The 19,717-nt window shown below is 40.0% G+C and overlaps 1 protein-coding gene across 4 annotated transcripts in view; it reads right to left on the minus strand.

The window, feature by feature from the left end:
- USP4 (ubiquitin specific peptidase 4) overlaps positions 1–11,512 on the minus strand; it is a 41,497-nt gene extending 29,985 nt beyond the window's left edge. For all 4 annotated transcript variants that reach the window (XM_063121063.1, XM_063121062.1, XM_063121061.1 and 1 more), the window contains exons 1-6: positions 11,362–11,512; positions 10,906–11,033; positions 9,448–9,578; positions 5,185–5,311; positions 4,512–4,657; positions 3,343–3,404 (exon numbers count right to left, since the gene is read on the minus strand). In XM_063121063.1, the coding sequence (XP_062977133.1) occupies positions 3,343–3,404; positions 4,512–4,657; positions 5,185–5,311; positions 9,448–9,578; positions 10,906–11,033; positions 11,362–11,486 (719 nt within the window). In that variant the 5' untranslated portion in view covers positions 11,487–11,512. The remainder of the gene's footprint in view (positions 1–3,342; positions 3,405–4,511; positions 4,658–5,184; positions 5,312–9,447; positions 9,579–10,905; positions 11,034–11,361) is intronic.
- Between the last annotated feature and the right edge of the window lie 8,205 nt (positions 11,513–19,717).

Raw genomic sequence — 19,717 nt, forward strand, 5'->3', positions numbered from 1 at the left:
GGCTAGTCTTGTGGAGCATTTTACTCAATTGTTGCTCTGGCTGCACTGGTTGATCCATTTCCTGGCTTTATTCCAGGTGCCTATTATTACCTTTAAAACCCTAAAACGGTTTAGGACCAGAATGTCTAAAGGACCATCTCCACCTGCATGATATTGCCCACCTTTAAGAGCAATGGGAAGGGGGGTTGTCTGTATGTAAAGGTGAGGTAGATTTAGCAAGGATGCATGAGAGAGCCTTCTCTGACGTGATGCCTAGGTTGTGGAACACTCTGCCCTGAGAGATCTAGCTAGCTTCCTCTTTATGATATTTTCATGACCTCCTTAAGACATTTTTATTCCAGCAAAAGTTTCATTTATCTAGCTATTTGGGTGTCAATGCCACCCTATCTGTTTAATTCTTTTGTAGTATAAAATGGAGATACTATTAGGGGTGGTTCATCTATTTAGTAGTATTTAGCCTGTCCTGGAAGGAGTTGCAAGTGAGCAGCTTGGGGGTGGTCCTGGATCCATCATTGTTATTGAGGCCTTGGTGGCCAGGAGCACCTTTGATCAGCTTAGGTTGATATATCAGCTCCAACCCTATCTGGATAGAGTTAGCCCGACAACAGTTATCCGTGCTCTGCTAACCCCCCAGTAGGATTACTGCAATACTGTATGTGGGGCTACATTTGGAGACAGTTTGGAAACTTCCGTTAGTTTAAAACAGAGCTGCTAGGTTACTAACTGGGATTGGCCAATATGTTATGTGATGAACGTGCTTCATGAACTGCATTGGCTTCCAATCAGTTTCCAAGGCCAATTCAAAGTGTTCGTGTTGACCTTTAAAGCCCTTGGCTATAACCTGTACTTGGTTGCCTAATAAATATGATTGGTTGATTGACCTTTAAAGCCCTAAATATTCTAAAGTAATGATTCCTCCTGAATGTAACTGTTCGGACTCTTAGGTCATCTTCGGAGACCCTTCTCTAGGTGCCCTCGCCGAAGAAAGCTAGGCAGGTGGCTATAAGACAGAGGGATTGCTCAATAGCATGTGCTAAAGGCAGTAAGCCTATGTACACCAGTTGCTGGGGAACATGCCTGGGAAAGTGCTATTATCGGCTTGTGGGTTTATTTATTTATTTATTACATTTATATACCACCCCATAGCCCAAGCTCTCTGGATGGTTTACAAAAGTTAAAAACAGTGAACATTAAAAGTATACAAAATTTAAAACCATCAAAAATATAAAACAACAGTATCCATTTAAACATGGATAACAGTATCAATGTTATTCGGGGCTGATGACATTAGAGCAGGCCAGTGGCAGCCAAGAGGCTGTGAGCTCATGGAAACACACAACACACCCCATGACATCTTGTTCCTGGTCAACAGTTGATTGGCCACTGTGTGAACAAAATGCTGGACTAAATGGACCCTTGATCTGATCCAGCAGGGCTCCTCTTATGTTCTCAGTTGTGGCACACCCTTATGGAATACCCTGCCCAAAGCGGTTCGCCTGACACCTACATTGTTATCTTTTCAGTGCCAGGCAAAGATTTCCTTTTCTCCCAGGCATTTTAGAGACAGAGTTCTAGATTTTTATAGTTTTTTAATCTACCCCTGTATTGTTTGTATTGTTTTAAAATTTGTATCATATTTTATATTTTTAACTGTTTGTATGGCATTTTAGCTTTGCAATCCACCCAGAGAATGCTGATTACTGGGGGAGATTAAAAATATATTTTACAAATTAATTAAATCAAAGACAGCATCTATCTAAGAAAACAATTAGTAAATAAGACATGATTAAAGAATCTAAACCAGTTTTGGGCAATACATTTTATTCAGATTATCTTCTCAGCCAGTCAAGGCTAATGGCAGGGCAATGAGTAATTATTTTAGAAATATACTGAAGATGAAAGTTGAGAAATAACAATTTTCTACAAGGGAAGTATTATAAACATGGAAAATCAATGTTGAAGGACAGATAAGGAACAAATGGCATCTCATGAACAGCAGTAATAGCCATGATTTCTTAGAAAGTCACTTTTTGTTGTCAAATCAGCTTAGAAGACCCACCACAAGCATTATGATTCAGTTTGTAAGCCACAGTGAGTTATTTAACCCAAAATTTGCAGGGATATGCATTGCCTGTGAGCCGCTTCCACTTTCTGTGAACAATCTCTGATTGACGGTTGTGAGTGTGACATGAGAACCTGGACCACTGGGTTGTTTAGTCCCTGAACACCCCAGCAATTTGAGTATGCACATCATGCTCAACAACGTACCAACAAGCCTATTGAAGGTTGTTGATTAAAAGCGCCCGTGCTTTCCTGCTCATCCCCCACAGCCCATGGGTTGTGTAAACCATGGACAGTAGTTATGCAAGAACTCTTACTGGTTGTTTGCTGTAATCCTATTATAAGAAGTTTATTACTCCATATTAGAGACATAAAATTGCAAGAACATAGGAGGTTGCACAGTGGCTAAATGCTGTTAAGACAGCCACTGCCAGCTTTGTCCTGTCTCTCTCTCAGCCCAATTCTGTGCTGCACAATTTATACAACACAGCTGGCTATGCTATCTCTGTGGCAGCACAGCACCATCTGAAAATGCTGTTTCACAGCAGAATTTCTCAACACCGCGACTGGAATGCTCTGCTTGACAATTTCGCCCAACTTTCATGGATTCCACCCTTCCACCTCAGTCTCCTGCAGCACAGTCCACACAATTTACTAGGGTCCCTTGATGCCATGGGGAGGATGAGGAACTGGGGAACTCTGCTTCTGCCAGCCCCTTTACACACCAAAGTTTGGATCCATCCATTAAGAGGAACCTATAATTTAGAATCACACATTTCCCCCAACATTTTGCAGTTCTGTGAATGCGGTTATTCCGCTAAGTTTTAATACTTAGTTACATTGTTTTAGTAGTAAATAACTTTACAATAAACTCAGTTTAAGAATGAAGTAGTGCTTAGAACAGACAGTTCTCGAATTTAAAAGAAACTGAGCTAACTAAACATTGTACCTCTTAAGAAAAAATGTTTTTTTTCCCATATAGTAAAAATAAGACTCATTCATTCAAGACTTTATGAATGAGAATATAGCTGGAAAGCACCCGGTACTAGTTTTCAAGTCAATGAGTTGCTACTTCAATTTAAAAAGTGCCTCACTTACAATTCAACAAAACATAATAAAAACAGAGCAGAGAAAGGTGGTAAAATAAGCCAATGTCATGCCAGGTTAAACAGTAGCATCAGCTCCCAGTGCCAATTCAGACATTACAAAACCGTAGTTCTGAGATCAGGTTTTAGAATGTCTAAACCGGAGAGGAGGAAACGTGAAGGGATAAATGCTTACTTTGTCTGAGAAGATTGTCTGGGCCATGAACCATCTTCATTCTTCACTTCTATTAATACTATCTGGAGAGGAAAGGGAAAAGAATAGAACTAGGCAGAGGCAGTGATACCTATTAGATCTGTGCTTTCTTTGGCACCTTTAACAAAAATACAAACTTTTGTCCAAGGCCCAATTCAAGCAACCTCCAATCCCCCATGCAAACATCTCAGGGACATATAGGAGCCACCGATCGGCCTCTAGCCCAGCAGCACTTCCAAGTAGTGATGATTTAAGGAACCAACAATTGCATATTTATTTATTTATTGCATTTCTATACCACCCAATAGCTGAAGCTCTCTGGGTGGTTCACAAAAATTAAAACCATGAAAACAATTCAAAGTATAAAACAAACAACAGTGTAAAACAATATAAAAGCACAACCAGGATATAGGTTGCGCGATTTTTGAGATTTGCTGCAAGTCTTTTTCAGGCCATTATAATTGTACTAATCACACAGTGGCATGAAAAGACCTCAGGTGCAGGTGCTAATTCTCATACAAAAGGCTGGGATGTGAACTTAGCAGCGCTTGCATGACAGCTGGGGTTTGTCTGCACTTGGCTCAATACTCTAGGAACCAGCTCAAGTTTTATAATACTATATCCAAATTTAGTCATACTTACAAGTAAACCCATTGAAATGTATCCATTGATTTCAATGTATCTACTCTTTTCTTTGTTTGTTCTCTTTTCTCCTTTTCTTTTTCCTAAAGCTTTTAAAACTTGATGTTGTGCAGACTTCTACTGTTACTTTCTACTGTTAGTTTTACCCTACCCTGTGCCTGCTTACCCTACCCTGTACCTGTTTGCATTCTCTTCCCCTCCTTATTGTTTTACTATGATTTTATTAGATTGTAAGCCTATGCGGCAGGGCGCTATTTACTGTTTTACTCTGTACAGCACCATGTACATTGATGGTGCTATATAAATAAATAAATAAATAAATAAATAATAATAATAATAATAATAATACTCTAAGAATGACTAAATCTGGATCCAGCCCAGTCTTTAAAAACTGCAGCCTGCTTCAACAACTGAGAGCTTTGGCTATTGGGTGGTATAGAAATAAAATAATAATATAATAATAACAACAACATGTTTCAGAAAACTGTCAAAGTATGCAGACTTCTTACCTGTCCCTGATAGAGCCCCGCATCTTGTATAGTGCTGTCAAGTTTGCTTAGTTGCTCATAAGTATTACTCATGTATCTGCTCCACAGCCTAATTTCCTTTCCATCAGGAATACTGAACTGTTTTCTCATTTCTTTTTCAATGGTAGCTGATAAGGAAGATAAAATTCTTAGATGCTGTATTTCTATGTGACGATGGCACTAAATGGCTTATTTGCCAGTGCAAAATATACCAGAAGAGGCATGACTAAACCTATGCACACTGGTTTTCCATAAATTTAATATCCGCCTTACAACTGTACAGTCTGAAATATTCAAATATTCTCACTTTAACCCAAACACATCATTTAAAAAAAAATCCAACTAAGGTGAAAGCAGCATAAACTCATACTACTGAAGAGTCTGCAGACAGGGTTATTTATACAAAAAAAGCAATGATAACTACTGGAAGGAAATAGCAATACTCTAGAAATATCAGGAAAGCAGCATTTCACAGGAAGAAACATTTTCAGTCTTTGCTTTCAGTGGAGTGTCAAAAAAACAACAACAACTTGAAGGGGCTTCTCCAAAATGGCAAAATATACTTGTCCCGTTTAGTTCTCTAACAAGTGATTACAGAATAGTAATTGTGGGTGTGTTTTAAAATGTCTTACGGTATTAGCAAATAACTACTCACCAACAGTGTCTGCTTTGCTGAAATAAGAGCTCACAAGACTAAGAGGATCACTGTTCTGACATAGCTTCAGCTCCAAAAGATAAACCTCGACTTTACAGTGCTTCACAAAAAGCCCATACTCCACAACCTATGAAGAAAGAGATTCTTGTAAAACTGGTACAACAGAACAGAACCAAGTTAACTATGAGCCTCTTTACACAAGCTGCCCCCACCCTAATAAAGTTGTAAAGTTGGGAGATGCTCTGGTGCAGAACGGGAACATCCAAACTGATATTTTTTAAAACTCAAAATAGGATTCTCTGAAGCTTTCACACACAAAAATGACTATAGCCACTAGCATAAACAAACAGCAGTGCAGCTTATTTAGAAAATTATCTTCTAACAGGTCTTAAAGGTATTTATATTCTGACATTCGAAATTTAAACACCTAAAATAATTCTACTCTGTTTATCTGTAACCTGTGGATGCCTAATCCAAATCCTACTACACGTTTAGTCTCCTTTTATTTTAATGTTCTTATAAATGTTCTATATTAATATATTTGTGTAAACTGTTAAGAGATATTTTTAAATATGCTGTGAAATATAAATCTATTAAATGAATAAATAATATGTGCCACATGACATTCAGTCCATTTAAAAAACAATAATAAAGCAACATAAATGCTACCTCCCACATTTTTTCATGGATCTAAATATACATGTATGTCACAGCAAAGGTAAATGCTCAAAACATAGGATTAATATTATTATTATTTATTGCATTTGTATATTGCCCCATAGCCAAAGCTCTCTGGGCAGTTTACATAAGATTAGGACACGTAAAAACAATTACTATTTGCAAGTAGCAACATCTTTTTTTATCTCCTTGCATTATAAGCTTGTAGTTTAGTTATACAATGAAGTACCATGAAGGCTACTTGCACCAAATGACTATTCTTTCTCCCATGACTATTCTTTCTCCCATTTGCTTATGATTGCAAAAATCTTCCTATTTTACATTTACACTTTTTAAGACAAACTTGAAATAAACCATGCTCTAATAGCAATATGGGAATGTTTAAACACTTTTCTTATTTTGAGAATGGAGACATTTGTATTCTTCTGAATCTCACACTTCTACTCTGCATATTAAATTTAAGATTCTTTCAGAGGGCATTAGCAGGTAACACTTCATCTCAATTACCCACTTGATTCAAAATATAGCACACATAGGAACTTGCTATTATTTATTTATTTAAAACATTTGTAACCTGCCCTATATCATTAAGATCTCAGGGTGGCATACAGAGATTACAATTATTTGGAGTTCTGCCATATTTCTGAGAATGCAAAGACAGACAAAAAGGTAGACACACACACACACACACACACACACACACACACACAGAGTTCCACTGGAAACAGAGATCTGTGGTAGAAGAAATAGGACAATAGGACAACAAGTATGAGTGTAGTGTGTCACTGATTCAATGGCACTTCCTTTCAAGTAAGCAAACCTAAGATTATGGAATTCATAAACAAAGTTGATACCAGAAGGCAGTAAGACACACCCATCTAGATTGGGTACAAGAACAGGTTGACTTTGCCAGGGGCTTTTATAACACCTAACATTAGCTTCAATTTCTTGAATGCTACACTGGAGGCGTTCAAGAGGCAGCTGAACAGCCATCTGTCGGTGGATTCCTCCACTGAGCAGGAGGTTGGACTGGGTGGCCTTATAGGCCCCTTCTAACTCTACTATTCTATAATCTCTGATGCCATTTAATGTCCCTGCATCATGTCTTTAATATGAATTGCATTACATCATACATAAATTAACTCAAAATGAAAAAAGAATACTTTCCTTGTTGAATACCTTTCTCTATGACTCAAGTTGACGACACAGGATTTTCAAGGAGATGACTTTTATTAACTAAATGATAGTGCTCGCTCTAGAACAAACTACTGCCAATGCAGCTTGTATCACTGGGCTAGTTCATATGATCACCACAGGCCACCATGACATATTTAAGCCTGAATGGGCTGCAGTGCGTGCTGGCAGCCATTTTTTTAACATTCAAGTCACGGAGGGTGGTTTATTATGACATCCAAACCTGGAGCAAGGTGGGTTGTTGGCTTGGTTAACAAACTACACAAAATCTTAAAATAGCTCATAGGTTGTAAGTGGTTTGTTAACCACACTAACAACCCATCCTGCCTGGATTTCAACACTATGATAAGCTGCAGTGAGTGCCCACCGCAGCTTGAATATTCACAATGGCTGCTGGCACACATCACAACCCACCATGGATTAAGTAAGTGATGGGGATGCAGTGATCATGCTAACTGGGTCAGTCTGCCAGGAGCTTTGTTTGATTATATTAACCCTGCAACTCAAAACTTCTTATCAGTGACATTTATTTCTTTAAATCCTGACATTTTCTTTTAACAATAATATTGAATGTTTCATTTGAATGCAAAAGAAAGAAGTTCAAAATAAGGCTCAGAGATCGTATAAAGCCAGCCAACCAGAAGAGTGCCAAGAGGGCACTTGCCTCTTCCCTGTGAGCTTAGATGTTTTGCCCATTGACTATAAAATGGGAAATTAAAAAATGGTTATAACATTTTTCCATCAATGGAGTTTTCCGACCATTCAAATGTGTAATGAAAACAAACTCTTCCCCAATCCATACTTCTCTGCTAGGTTAAAAAGTTGTTTTATTGTTCTTACCTGCCCCTCCACCAACAATTCATTATGCATTTGAATGGCCAAAGGAAAACAACTTTGGTGGAATTAACGATCTATGAGGCTTTGTAGGAAAATCCTTGCTGAGTTACCAATTTATTATAACTTTTTTATTTGAGACCAGAACTGGACCACTTTTACATAGTATCCCCTTGTGATAGGACAAACCATGCAAAACTTCAGACAAATAAGCATAAGGGGTTGCAAGAAGCCATTAAGGTTTGCTTTAAAACTTACTGAGGGGCACCTCCCTTTTCTGTGTTTAGTGGGCAATTTGCATGAACATTACATACAATGTAGAGGTGCCCCTAGGTAAATTCCCTACAAAATTTCAGAAGGATAGCTGCAGGGATTACAGAGTTATGGTGAAAGAGAAATACAGTATTTGAAGTTTGTTTTGTGCTAACAATTGCCAACAAAGTCATAGAAAGTGCAATGCTGATTAAGACAGAAGCGGATGTGGACATGTGGCAGAGGCAGGACTTTAATGGCCAATATTCCAAGCAAGCCCCAATGTTATGTCCTTCCATTCCAGTCCTGGCAGATGAGTAAGGCAGGCAGAGAAAAGGCATCCACCTTTATCAGCAGCAGGTACTGTTACCTAATCAAAGGGGCAGGCAGAGAGAGGGTAGGCATTTCTAGAGACAGCAAGAGAGAGGCAGAGACAGGACAAAGGTGCACACTTTACCAGACACAGTCCACAATTCACTGTGGAGGTTGGAGCATAGCATTTACTCCAACTTCAGAGCTGAGACACTGCACTAAAAGGCAGGCAGGCAGCACTGAGCTTGAGTGCCAGAAGCTTGTACGCCATAGGTGGGTAACTTAGCACACACAATATGTCAATCGCTAAGTCCACCTAGACCATCCTGGCACAAGGCAGGAAAAGCAAACTGAAAATACCCTTGCCAGACACAGTCCTCAGATTAATGCAAGGGCACCATGCTGGAGAAGCAAAGTGCTCCAAGGTTAAAGTTGAGATACTGCGCTGAATGAACAGCAAAAGGAGCAGTGAGAGGAGGAAGGAGCACTGTACTGGGGCAGCAAATGTTTTATAGTTAGAGTTGAGCTATTTAGCTGAAGAAACACAGATAAAATTGAAAAAAGAATAAGAGGAAGATAAGAGGAGCTGGTGCAGCAACAGGGGAACTCACTTTCTTCAGATGTTCAGGGTGTGGAATCCAAACAGTAGAAAAACACCTGTTTCTCCCCCCTGCACCTCCCCACCCGCTATCTATATTGTCACACGCCTGATCATTTGAGAGCAAGAGAAAGCTATGGTATTTAGATTTTAATTTAATATTTTGTATGTATATATTATATTAATATGTATTCTTCTATGCACTAGTTAAAATGTCACCTAGATGTTATTTATACAGTGCATTTCCTCTGAAGAATTCAAGAGAAAATGCATAGGGCTTCTGTGTGGGTATGAGGAGTGACTTCAAGGGAACAGACTACCTGGGATTAGGCCCTTCTGGATTCAGTGGTACTTATTTCTGGATAAGCAATCATACAAGGATCATTAACACTTACTTTTCTCACAATTGGCTGTTGCCCCTCTATACAGCCATACCAATTTATTAATTTATTCCAGGCTTCAGTAGGAACCAACACATAATCCAACTCATCGATGAGGTGTTCTTTCAAAGTCTGAGCTTCTGAATCTAAAAAGGGAAGGAAATACAGTAACATACAGGAAGATGAGCAACTCTTATGTAAAAGCATGAATAAAACTCAACACACATACACAGAGCCATATTTCAAATTGGCAGACAAACTCATATCTTTTGAAGATCTCTACAGGCAATTCAAGTAATATTAAAGTAGGTCTTTACTCAGAGAGACTATTATTCTGCCAACTAATTTCAAGCACCCCCTTTCACAATAAATATTTTGAATGCTGTTCAATTAAATCAACAAACTATACAGTATTTAAAATTTGCTAAAGGAACAGTGCAAAACCGGTAAATGCTACTAAGAATTTTCAATGCATTTACATAAGGAAAGCAGACTTACTAGCTGGTATACAGACTTTACTGACTTCCTAGTGAAAGCATACTAATTTTGTGGGTAAATCCAAAATAGCTTCACCTTTCTACCATGTGTATCACTTTAAACCTGCTAAGGGACTGTTCAAGTATTTCCACCAGAGTGACAGGGGGCCTCAGGATTGCGCTTTTCTTGCCCTACTCCTGTTGCCACAAGGAAGTTCCCTGAAGCAAGAGGAGTAGTACAGCACAGGAACATGAAATCCCAAGTCCCAGTGTCTCTGGAATGACAACAGAACAACATATGAAGAGTTTAAAATCTTTAGATTTTAAGTTATCACCTTACCAAGGTCAACTTGTGTTGCAAACCTGAGCTTTATACTGAACCAAAGAAACTGACATGGAACTAGAGTTCAGAGGGAGAAGGGAAAAACTTGTTCAAACATCTAAAGAACATAAATGTAATGATTTTTGAGTTCCATTGCCTACTATATAACAAGCTAATAATGGTTTGTGACCAACTAATCAAATGATAGAAGCAGACATACTGGTTAGCTCTGTTAAAGTTTCTATTTACAAAAAAGAAATCTATTTTCAGCCACGGGCAAAGCTCCTGTAGAGCAAAAGAATGGGAAGCGAGGAAAACTACAGGAAGGGTGTGAGAAGCCACAGATGAGCAACTAATTCAAGGGTGGAACCTCTGAGCTCTGTTTCAATGCCAGCTAGGATTACAGCAACTGCTGAAGTGATAATCATGCTAGAGACCAATCATAACTTTTCATAGCAAACTATTTATTATAGAGGAGATTCAATCCCTGCTTAAGAGTTAGGAAAACACTTTTGGAAGAAATTAGAAAGGTTTTTTTTTTTTTTTTAGCAGCCTCAGAACATGCTCCAGAAGTGGTACATGGCTTTTGCCCTCCTCCCACTTGTTGAGCTTTTTCCACAACCATGACAACAGGTTCTACTACACAACCGAACCCCTTCTTCCTGAAACTTTTACCTGCGAAAAGCCCCGAATTATCAATCGGTCCCGGGAAGAGATTGGGCTCGCCAACGTTGTAGAGGTCCCAGCTGTCAAAGCCCACGTATTTCTTCCACTGCTTGAACCACCGGCTGTCAATCAGATACCTACAACAGGACGAAAGACGCGTCAAAACAAAAGAAACAGCCCGGGAAGAAGATGAACAACATTGCAGGAGCGGACGGGGCAGAAGAGTGACTCAGCAGCACCGAACAGCACCGAGATGTCCTCCTGGAGCCGACTCCGGACGCTCCGGCTGGCCCGCCCGCGCGCCCCAATCCCCCCTCGCCTCCTGCGCGGCCGCATTCAAAGCCCAAGAGCCCGACTGCGGAGGGGACACGCGCGGCCCGGCCCTGTCACCCAGAGGCGGAACGAGCCGCCACGGCCTCGTCCGCGCTCGCCCCACAACCGCCGCCAGCCCCGCTCCGTCCTCACCAGGATTCCCCTGGCCGCAGAGCCGCCCCTAACAGCGGCATAAGCTCGGCCCGCTGCGTCCCGGCGTCCGGCCTCAGGCCGGCAGTGGCTCCACCGCCCTCTAACCCGACTTCGGCGGCCGCCATGACAGTAATGCGCGCTACCGGCCGGCCCTCCCCAACTGCGGATATCCTTCCTCGCCCAGTCGCACGCTCAGGAGGCACTGCGCAAGCGCGAGGTTTCCTCCGCCGTTCGCGCGGCTGCGAACGTCAAGCGGCGAGGAAAAGACAGGGCCTTTCGTTCCAGGAAACGGGCGCTGTCTGCCTTGCCAAGTATCCCTGAGGGCTTGAGATTTCCGTGTGCCAGGCTGCATCCAATTCCATGTTAGTTCTACGGAGACTGGACTTGTTTCATTGTAATATTGAGTTTTATTTTATATGTACTGAATTGTTTTCTTTTTATTTAATTTTTATTGCTATAGCTAATTATTTTTCTTTTCTGTGTTGTCTTATGTGCGCTGCTTTGAGTATGTTTTACTGTAGAAAATCAGCATATAAATTATTATTACTGTTATTATTTCTTTCCTGCCTTTCCATTTTGATCAAGGCGAGGAACAACAGTAAATATAAAATACATAAAACTGAATTAAGAACATAATATACATTGTTAAAACATCTTAAAAACATTCTAAAAACATCCTAAAATTCCACTGGATATGCCTGCCGGAAGAGATCAGTCTTGATAGCTTTCTTGAATGCTAATAGACTGCCAAGTTGACAAGTCTCCTCCAGCAGGCCCTTCCACAGTCTGGGAGCAGCAGAAGAGAAGGTCCTCTGGGTAATACCCGGCTGTTGGGTTATTGTGCCAGAACTTTTCTCTCTCTGGAACTCTGTTTGTGCTCAGAAACAAACACACATCACGCAGGTCTTACACAGCAGAGCTGGTTTATTTCTTTCAGGCTTCTGTGCAGTTCAGTTCAGATCAGCACACTGAGGCATGCACAGAGAGCAGTGATCATAGAGCAGTGATCAGTAAGCAGTGATCAGTTCTATTTTACACAAGTGAGAAACTATATACACATCTTATACAATTCTTATCTACATTACATACAGCTGTGATGAGGCTAACTTAGAATCTTGGCAAGGTTCTCAGAACAGCCTCTATCTCAAGGTAATTGCCCACAGATAGTCTTTCTCTGTTTAACCCTGAGATAGCCATACACACACAATTTTAATGACTAAGCAAGTATTTCTTTTCATATACTTAACAGTCTTCCTCTTGCGCATGTTGTTTAAATTGTGTTACAATCTGAGACCCATCTTTAAAAGCATCTCTTTGTGTTTTACCATTGAACGTTTCACCTGTCTTTTCTCATTTTGTTTTATTTTGAATACCTATTTACAGGTAATGGCTTTACAGCTTTCAGGTAAAGGTACTAGCTCTTACGTTTCATTTTTTTCATTGCTCTGATTTTTTCTGACATTGCTTCATGCCAGCTCTGAGCTTCTTTAGGTTCTATTTCTTGAATTTCTTTAAATGAAGTAGGTTCATAGGCTATTAGTAAAGCTCTATGAGAAACTTGTTTGCTTTGGTATTCATCTGAATAACGAATTGGAGCTTTGCGTTCTCTTTCTGGTCGCTTTGGCATAGTTACAGGCACAGTTTCTTCTTTTACAGTTTCTTCCCCCTCCCTCTCTTGCTGAGATTGTTCAGGAATTTCTTCTGTTTCTACAGCTTTCTGTTCTACAGGCAAACTTACATACTGTTTTGTTTCTTGCATTTGTTCATGAAAAACTACATCTCTGCTCACAATTACACTTTTGTGATATGGAGACCACAAACGATAGCCTTTTGTTTGTGTATCATATCCCAACAGTTTACATTCCAAACTTCTTTGAGCTAGCTTTCTTGGTCTGTTTTCTTTCTGAATATGAGCAAAACATTTACTTCTAAAAACCCTTACATGTGACACTCTAGGTTTTTTTTTGTAAAACATTTCATATGGGGTTTTTTCATGTACAGAGTGGTAAAGCCTGTTTAACAAATAATTTGAGGTGGACAAAGCTTCTGCCCAGAACAGGTTAGACAATCCTGACTCTTTCAATAGAGCTCTTAACATGTTCTGTAAGGTTCTGTTTTTCTTTTCTGCAACTCTATTTTGAAATGGTGAATATGGAGCAGTAAGGTCATGTTGTATACTCTCATCACTGAGGAATTTTTTAAATTGGTTGCTAAGAAATTCACCTCCCCGGTCCGTTCTTAGATTAACTATAGGTTCTTTAAATCTATTTTTATTCCATTTAACAAAGGCTTTAAACTTTCTAAAAGTTTCACTCTTCTGTTTTAACACATATACAAATCCAAATCTACTGTAATCATCAACAATAGACAAGAAAAATCTGTTTCCTCTTTGACTTGTCTCAAAAGGACCTGCAAGATCTGCATGAATTAATTCAAAAATTCTTTTTGTTGTTCTCTCACTATGTTTTGGAATGTTTGACTTATGACACTTGGTTTCACTGCATACATTACATTCTACATAGTTAGAACATGGTTTGATTTTCACTCCTTCACACAATTCTGGAATCTTAGAAATTGTTTTATAGTTAGCATGACCAAACCTTTTATGAGTTAAATGGATGCACTCTTGGTGTGGTTTGCAATTGGCTATTGTTTTTGTTGTGACTTTGCTAGCTACAACTTCATTTTTTGTACAAGTATTAATCACATACAAAGATTCTTTCATTATTCTTTGCACACACACCTTGTTTCTCTGTTTTATAGTACAATTTTCTTCAGTAAAACAAACCTCATACCCCATTTCTGTTAACTGAAACACACTTAGAAGGTTTGTTTCTAATTCTGGTACATATAAAACACTTTGTAGTTCAACTCTCAGACAATCAAAATATACATTACTTACACCACAAATCTGGATTTTTGTTCTATTTGCAAGGGTAACACACTTTTGTTTTGAAGTAGAAGTTTCTAAGGTTACAAATGAAAGTTTGTCTTTTGTCATACTTATTGAAGCCCCAGAGTCCAAAAACCAAGGATTCATTGTCTCTTTGACTCTTGCTAGAAGACACTTCTTTTTTGATTCAGCTTTATTCATGTTGTTTTCTTCTCTCCACTTTGCTGTCAACAGCTTTTTCTTCTTGTTGTTGCAATTTCGCCTTAAGTGTCCTGTGGAACCACAGTTAAAGCATTTCTTTGCCTTTAATGCAGCCACCACGTCAGAAGATTTATGGCTTTGTTGAAATTCAGCCACAGGAAGTTTAAGGCTCTGTTGTTTTGAAGCTTGTCTTCTTTCATAGGTTTCCAGTAGTTTTCTAGCTACATACTCAAGGGTTAAATTTTTCTCTTCTTGACTTTCCATCATGGTGACAACCGCGTCGTACGATGAATCAAGACTTGACAAAATCACATAGACTTGGTGTATAGTTGTAAACTCCATCTTTCGTGCTCTGAGTTGATTGAAGATTTCTCTCATGCTTTTCAAATGGTTTGACATAGACTCCCCTGGTTTCAGCTTCATTCCATACAGCTTCCGGGTTAGAATTATTTTACTGCCCGCTGTTTCTCTTTGATATACAGCTTGTAGCGCATTCCAGCACTCTTTTGATGTATTCAAAAACTGAATGAAGGAAATTTGAGAGTCTTCTACAGCTAATGCAATAACTGCCATTGCTTTTGCATCGTCCTTAAACCATTTAGCATTCTGTGGATCTGCTCTATCTGGTGGATCCTCTGTGACTACATACCACAGTTCAGCCTGAATCAGATACATTTGCATTTTGTAAGACCATAATGCATAGTTAGAGTCATTCAGCTTTTCCAACAATTGATGCAAACCAGACATATTAGCTCCTGCCATTCCTTCTGCTTTAGGAATTGGTATCTCACCGTCCTCCTGCTCAGAGTCCTCCTCAGAGTCAGCCGACTGAGATTATTCCTCACTTTGCAGCACTGGCTTTAGCTTGATGTTTTCTTCCATCAACAGTCTTCTGTTTTAGCAGACTCCTGGTTCTGATACTGCACCGTTCCCACCAAGTTCTGGTTCTTCTGCCTGGATTAGGCTGGCGTAGCTTTCCTGGGTTAGGCTGGGCCCATAACTTTTGTTGGGTTATTGTGCCAGAACTTTTCTCTCTCTGGAACTCTGTTTGTGCTCAGAAACAAACACACATCACGCAGGTCTTACACAGCAGAGCTGGTTTATTTCTTTCAGGCTTCTGTGCAGTTCAGTTCAGATCAACACACTGAAGCATGCACAGAGAGCAGTGATCATAGAGCAGTGATCAGTAAGCAGTGATCAGTTCTATTTTACACAAGTGAGAAACTATATACACATCTTATACAATTCTTATCTACATTACATACAGCTGTGATGAGGCTAACTTAGAATCTTAGCAAAGTTCTCAGAACAGCCTCTATCTCAAGGTAATTGCCCACAGATAGTCTTTCTCTGTTTAACCCTGAGATAGCCATACACACACAATTTTAATGACTAAGCAAGTATTTCTTTTCATATACTTAACACCGGCAGCCTAACTTTGACATACAGAAGTAGAAGTAGACAATTGAAACAAATGAAACTTAAGTTAGGCTAACATTGGTTACAACCCTTCTGCTCAAACTGGATCGCAGTTCCCAGCTGTAAAGAGATCCTTGCTTCATTCATTACAGACATTGATTTATATTTATTTATTTGTTACATGCTGCCTTTTCTTTCAAAAAGCCAAAGGTGTGTACATGATCCTCCTCCTCTCCTTTTTATCCTCACAACAAGCCTGTGATGTAGACTAGGCTGAGAGTCAGTGACTGGCCCAAGGTTACCATGTGAGTTTCATGGCCAAGTAGGAAGCACTTAAACCATAACACCACACTGGCTCATGATGCTGCCCTAACATTAGACAGAATGAGCTGGCAGTCTCAGGCGGCAGATATTGAGAGGATGAGCTACATCCCATAGGATGTTGTCAACCTTGCTGTCTTGTCTAGTTGCTTTCCCTCAATATGTTATAGACAGAGCTGTCAGGAAAGGCCTGTGAGCAGGCAGGCAGGCAGGCACCCCAGGCTATGCACTCTAGCAGGCAGTCCATCTGTATATGCGTTGCTGGTGCCGTCACACAGCATTGGTTTCAATGGTCAATAACCAGGAGCCAGGTGGAGTTGGAGGACCAAGCTGTGTGTGCCATGCAGCCTGCCTTGCCCCCCCTAATCCAGCCTGCTTCTCTCAGGTGTGGTGGGGGATACTGCCTTGTGGCCAATGTTGAAATAAAAGTCATCTGCCAGTCTGGTCTGCTTCTACAGGTGGAAGCATCTTGTCCTTTGCCTGAGGGAGCAAAATATCTTGAGCTAGCCTGGGAAATATTCTGCAGCTCACACTACTTCTAGTCTAGGTGTAGGGAACCTGTGGTCCTCCAGATGTTGTTGGACTACATCTCCCATCTCCATTCCTGACCATGAGCTATGCTGGTTGGGGCTAGTGAAACTGGAGTTCAAAAACATCTGGAGGGCCAACACATACCCCACTTCTGCTCTAACTTGACATCCTGAAAGCCTCCAAGCAGGGCATGGAGGCAACAGCCTCCTCCTATTGTTATCTCCCCTTCCCAGCAACTGGGATTAAATGGTGTATTGCCTCTGTATATTGAAGCTCCATTTAGTTACCAGGGCTGACAGTCATTAACAGTTAAAAGATTTGAACTAAGCTGGATTTTAAGCCATTGAAGGAAGAGTCCGGGGAACCATAGGATACTTCAGATTCCTGGGATCTGGAAATCTGCACTTCACGCACCCTGCATCTTGCAGCCAGTGCAGAAATAACCATGCTGGCTAGCTCTTCGAGATTGGGAACTCAACCTCAGGTGGGGTGGGGTGGGGTGGGGTGGGGGTAAAAGGGGCATTTTACTGGGTGGGAAGGGGAGACTAGAGAGGCCAGGCTTAGGATACAATCTATCACAAGATCTCTCCAGCCTCCTTCCCTCCCCCTCTGGAATGCCCCAGCTGGACAGGCAACACACACCCCACCCCCATTTAGCAAAAATGCAGAGCAAGAGTAGTGGCGGAGGCAATGGTTGCCTCCGTCACTCCTGCTCTGCACTGGATGCTAGAAAGCTTCCAAGTGTAGAGATTTATGAGCATTGAGGGCAGAAACCATAGGGTTGTGCCCTGAGATGAATTAAACCAGGAATCATGAACTTCTTTCAGCCCAGGAACCAAATTCCATTTTAGAGAACTGGACAACCATCTGTCAGGTATGCTTTAGGGTGGATTCCTGCATTGAACTGGGGGTTGGACTCGATGGCTTTATAGGCCCCTTCCAATTTTATAGGCCCTTTCCAACATCAATATACATTGATGGCGCTATATAAATAATAATAATAATAATAATAATAATAAAAAATAATAATAACTCTACTATTCTATGATTCTATGAAACTCTAAGAAGCTGCATTCCAGTGGTGGGCAGAAGTAAACTACCCCTCAAAAATCCAGCATCTTTTAGTTTAAAGCTCTCACTGCCAGTAGCAAAGCCTTGGGAGAGGCTTTTTAGAATGGAGAAAAAATTGCACAGAAGCTGGAGAACCAGCAATGGGTGGTTGGGGCAAGAAGGGGCGTGTCTATCTGGGGAACCTTGAAGGGCTAAATTGAGACCCCAGAAAGGCTAGATTTGACCCTGGTGCCTGAAGTTCTGCACCCCTGAATTCAACTTTGGCACATGCTGCAGTGTAAAGATTCGCTGTTCTCTGATGGTGAAGCAGTTGCAGCTGTCAGGTTTTTGCTTTTTGCCTATTATTCCATCATAGCACTTTCTTCTCCATAAAACCAGATTACCCCTGCGCAACTTTGAAGGGGACATGGCTGGTATTGTCAAATAAAAGAAAAATTACAGTGAACATCTACACATTTCGTTTTGCAGTTCATGCCAAGCAAACTTCTAATTTTATTTAGAAATTATATAATTTCCAAAAATAAAATAATGTATAGCTAAGCAATAAACATTACTACTTTACAACTAAGCAGCTCATTCACAGCAATTCCTGTCATGTGTATTATTTATTTATTTATTTATTACATTTCTATACCGCCCAATAGCGGGAGCTCTCTGGGCGGTTCACAAAAATTAAAAACATTCAAAGTATAAAACAACAGTATAAAACCATAATATAAAATACAATAATATTATTTATAAATAAATAAATGTGTGATGTGTGTTAAATGTATTTAATGTGTGTTAAATGTATGTTAAGGTTTCACCATGTTTTGATTTAAACAGAATAGTATAGTAATTGTCTATAGTAATTGTAATAATTATCTCCACCTTTTTCCTTATGGTGGGTGAAAGTCCTCTTTATCATGGTAGCAAAGTCTATGAATTTATGCCAAGGATTGTACAAATCATCTGTAGTAAGTTGTTTTAGTTGGGCTTAACTCATTTAATGAGTTATTCCATGAGGGCCAGTTCCCATAGCCTCTTCATCCAATTCTTGAGTGAAAATCCTTGGTTGCATTTCCAGTTTTCAGCCTCACTGCTAAATTAAAATATTTTTGAAAAACCTGCGGACTACAATCAGCCCCAAACCTTTTCTGTTCAGTTCTGTTAAACCCTCAGTTAATCCTGCAGTTTTACCACCCTTACACCACCTTTACCTTTGTGTTCTTACAGCCCAGACCTAACAATTGCTCAGACATCCTGTTGATTTCAATAAAACTTAGCTCACAAATTAATGTGATTAGGATTTCAGTGTACATTCTGACTTCCTACTTTATTTCTTTCTGAATGCATTCCCCTCGCAGCCACTATAATGTATTAGCAGTGTTCAGTATTGGGACGTTTGTATATTGTTACAAAAATTAATCTTAAAAACCTTCAACAGCAACAACAAAATGAGGCAAAACCAGACTGGAGTCTTTAAAATGGCTGTCGCAATTGCCCGCAAGATCTCTTCATTTGAATAAAATATATGTACTCACCAGGTGTTGAAGTGTTAAGAAATATTTATGAACATTAATTCAAAAGTTTTGTTTTGTTTTTTAAAGCCTATATACACACAAAGCCGAGGGGAAGATGGGGCTATGTGCTATTGGTTGGAAGAGATACACAGTTGCTCTGTGAGAACATAGACCTGGATGTGATTTAATAAATAACAAGCTAAGCAGGTATTTCAGATCATAAAAAGAGCCCTGCTGAGTCAGACCAAAGGCCCACTGCAGACCAGCATTCTTTCACTCAGTGGTCAAATAGCTGCCTATGGGAAGCCCAAAAGTAGGACATAAGTGCAATAGCATCCTCTTGCTTCAGCAACTGCTGTACAGAGGTATATTGGAGGCAATATATAGCCATCATGACCAGTAGCCATTTGAAATTGAC

Source organism: Elgaria multicarinata, chromosome 3 (genome assembly GCF_023053635.1).
Source record: "Elgaria multicarinata webbii isolate HBS135686 ecotype San Diego chromosome 3, rElgMul1.1.pri, whole genome shotgun sequence".
Lineage (NCBI taxonomy): Eukaryota > Metazoa > Chordata > Lepidosauria > Squamata > Anguidae > Elgaria > Elgaria multicarinata.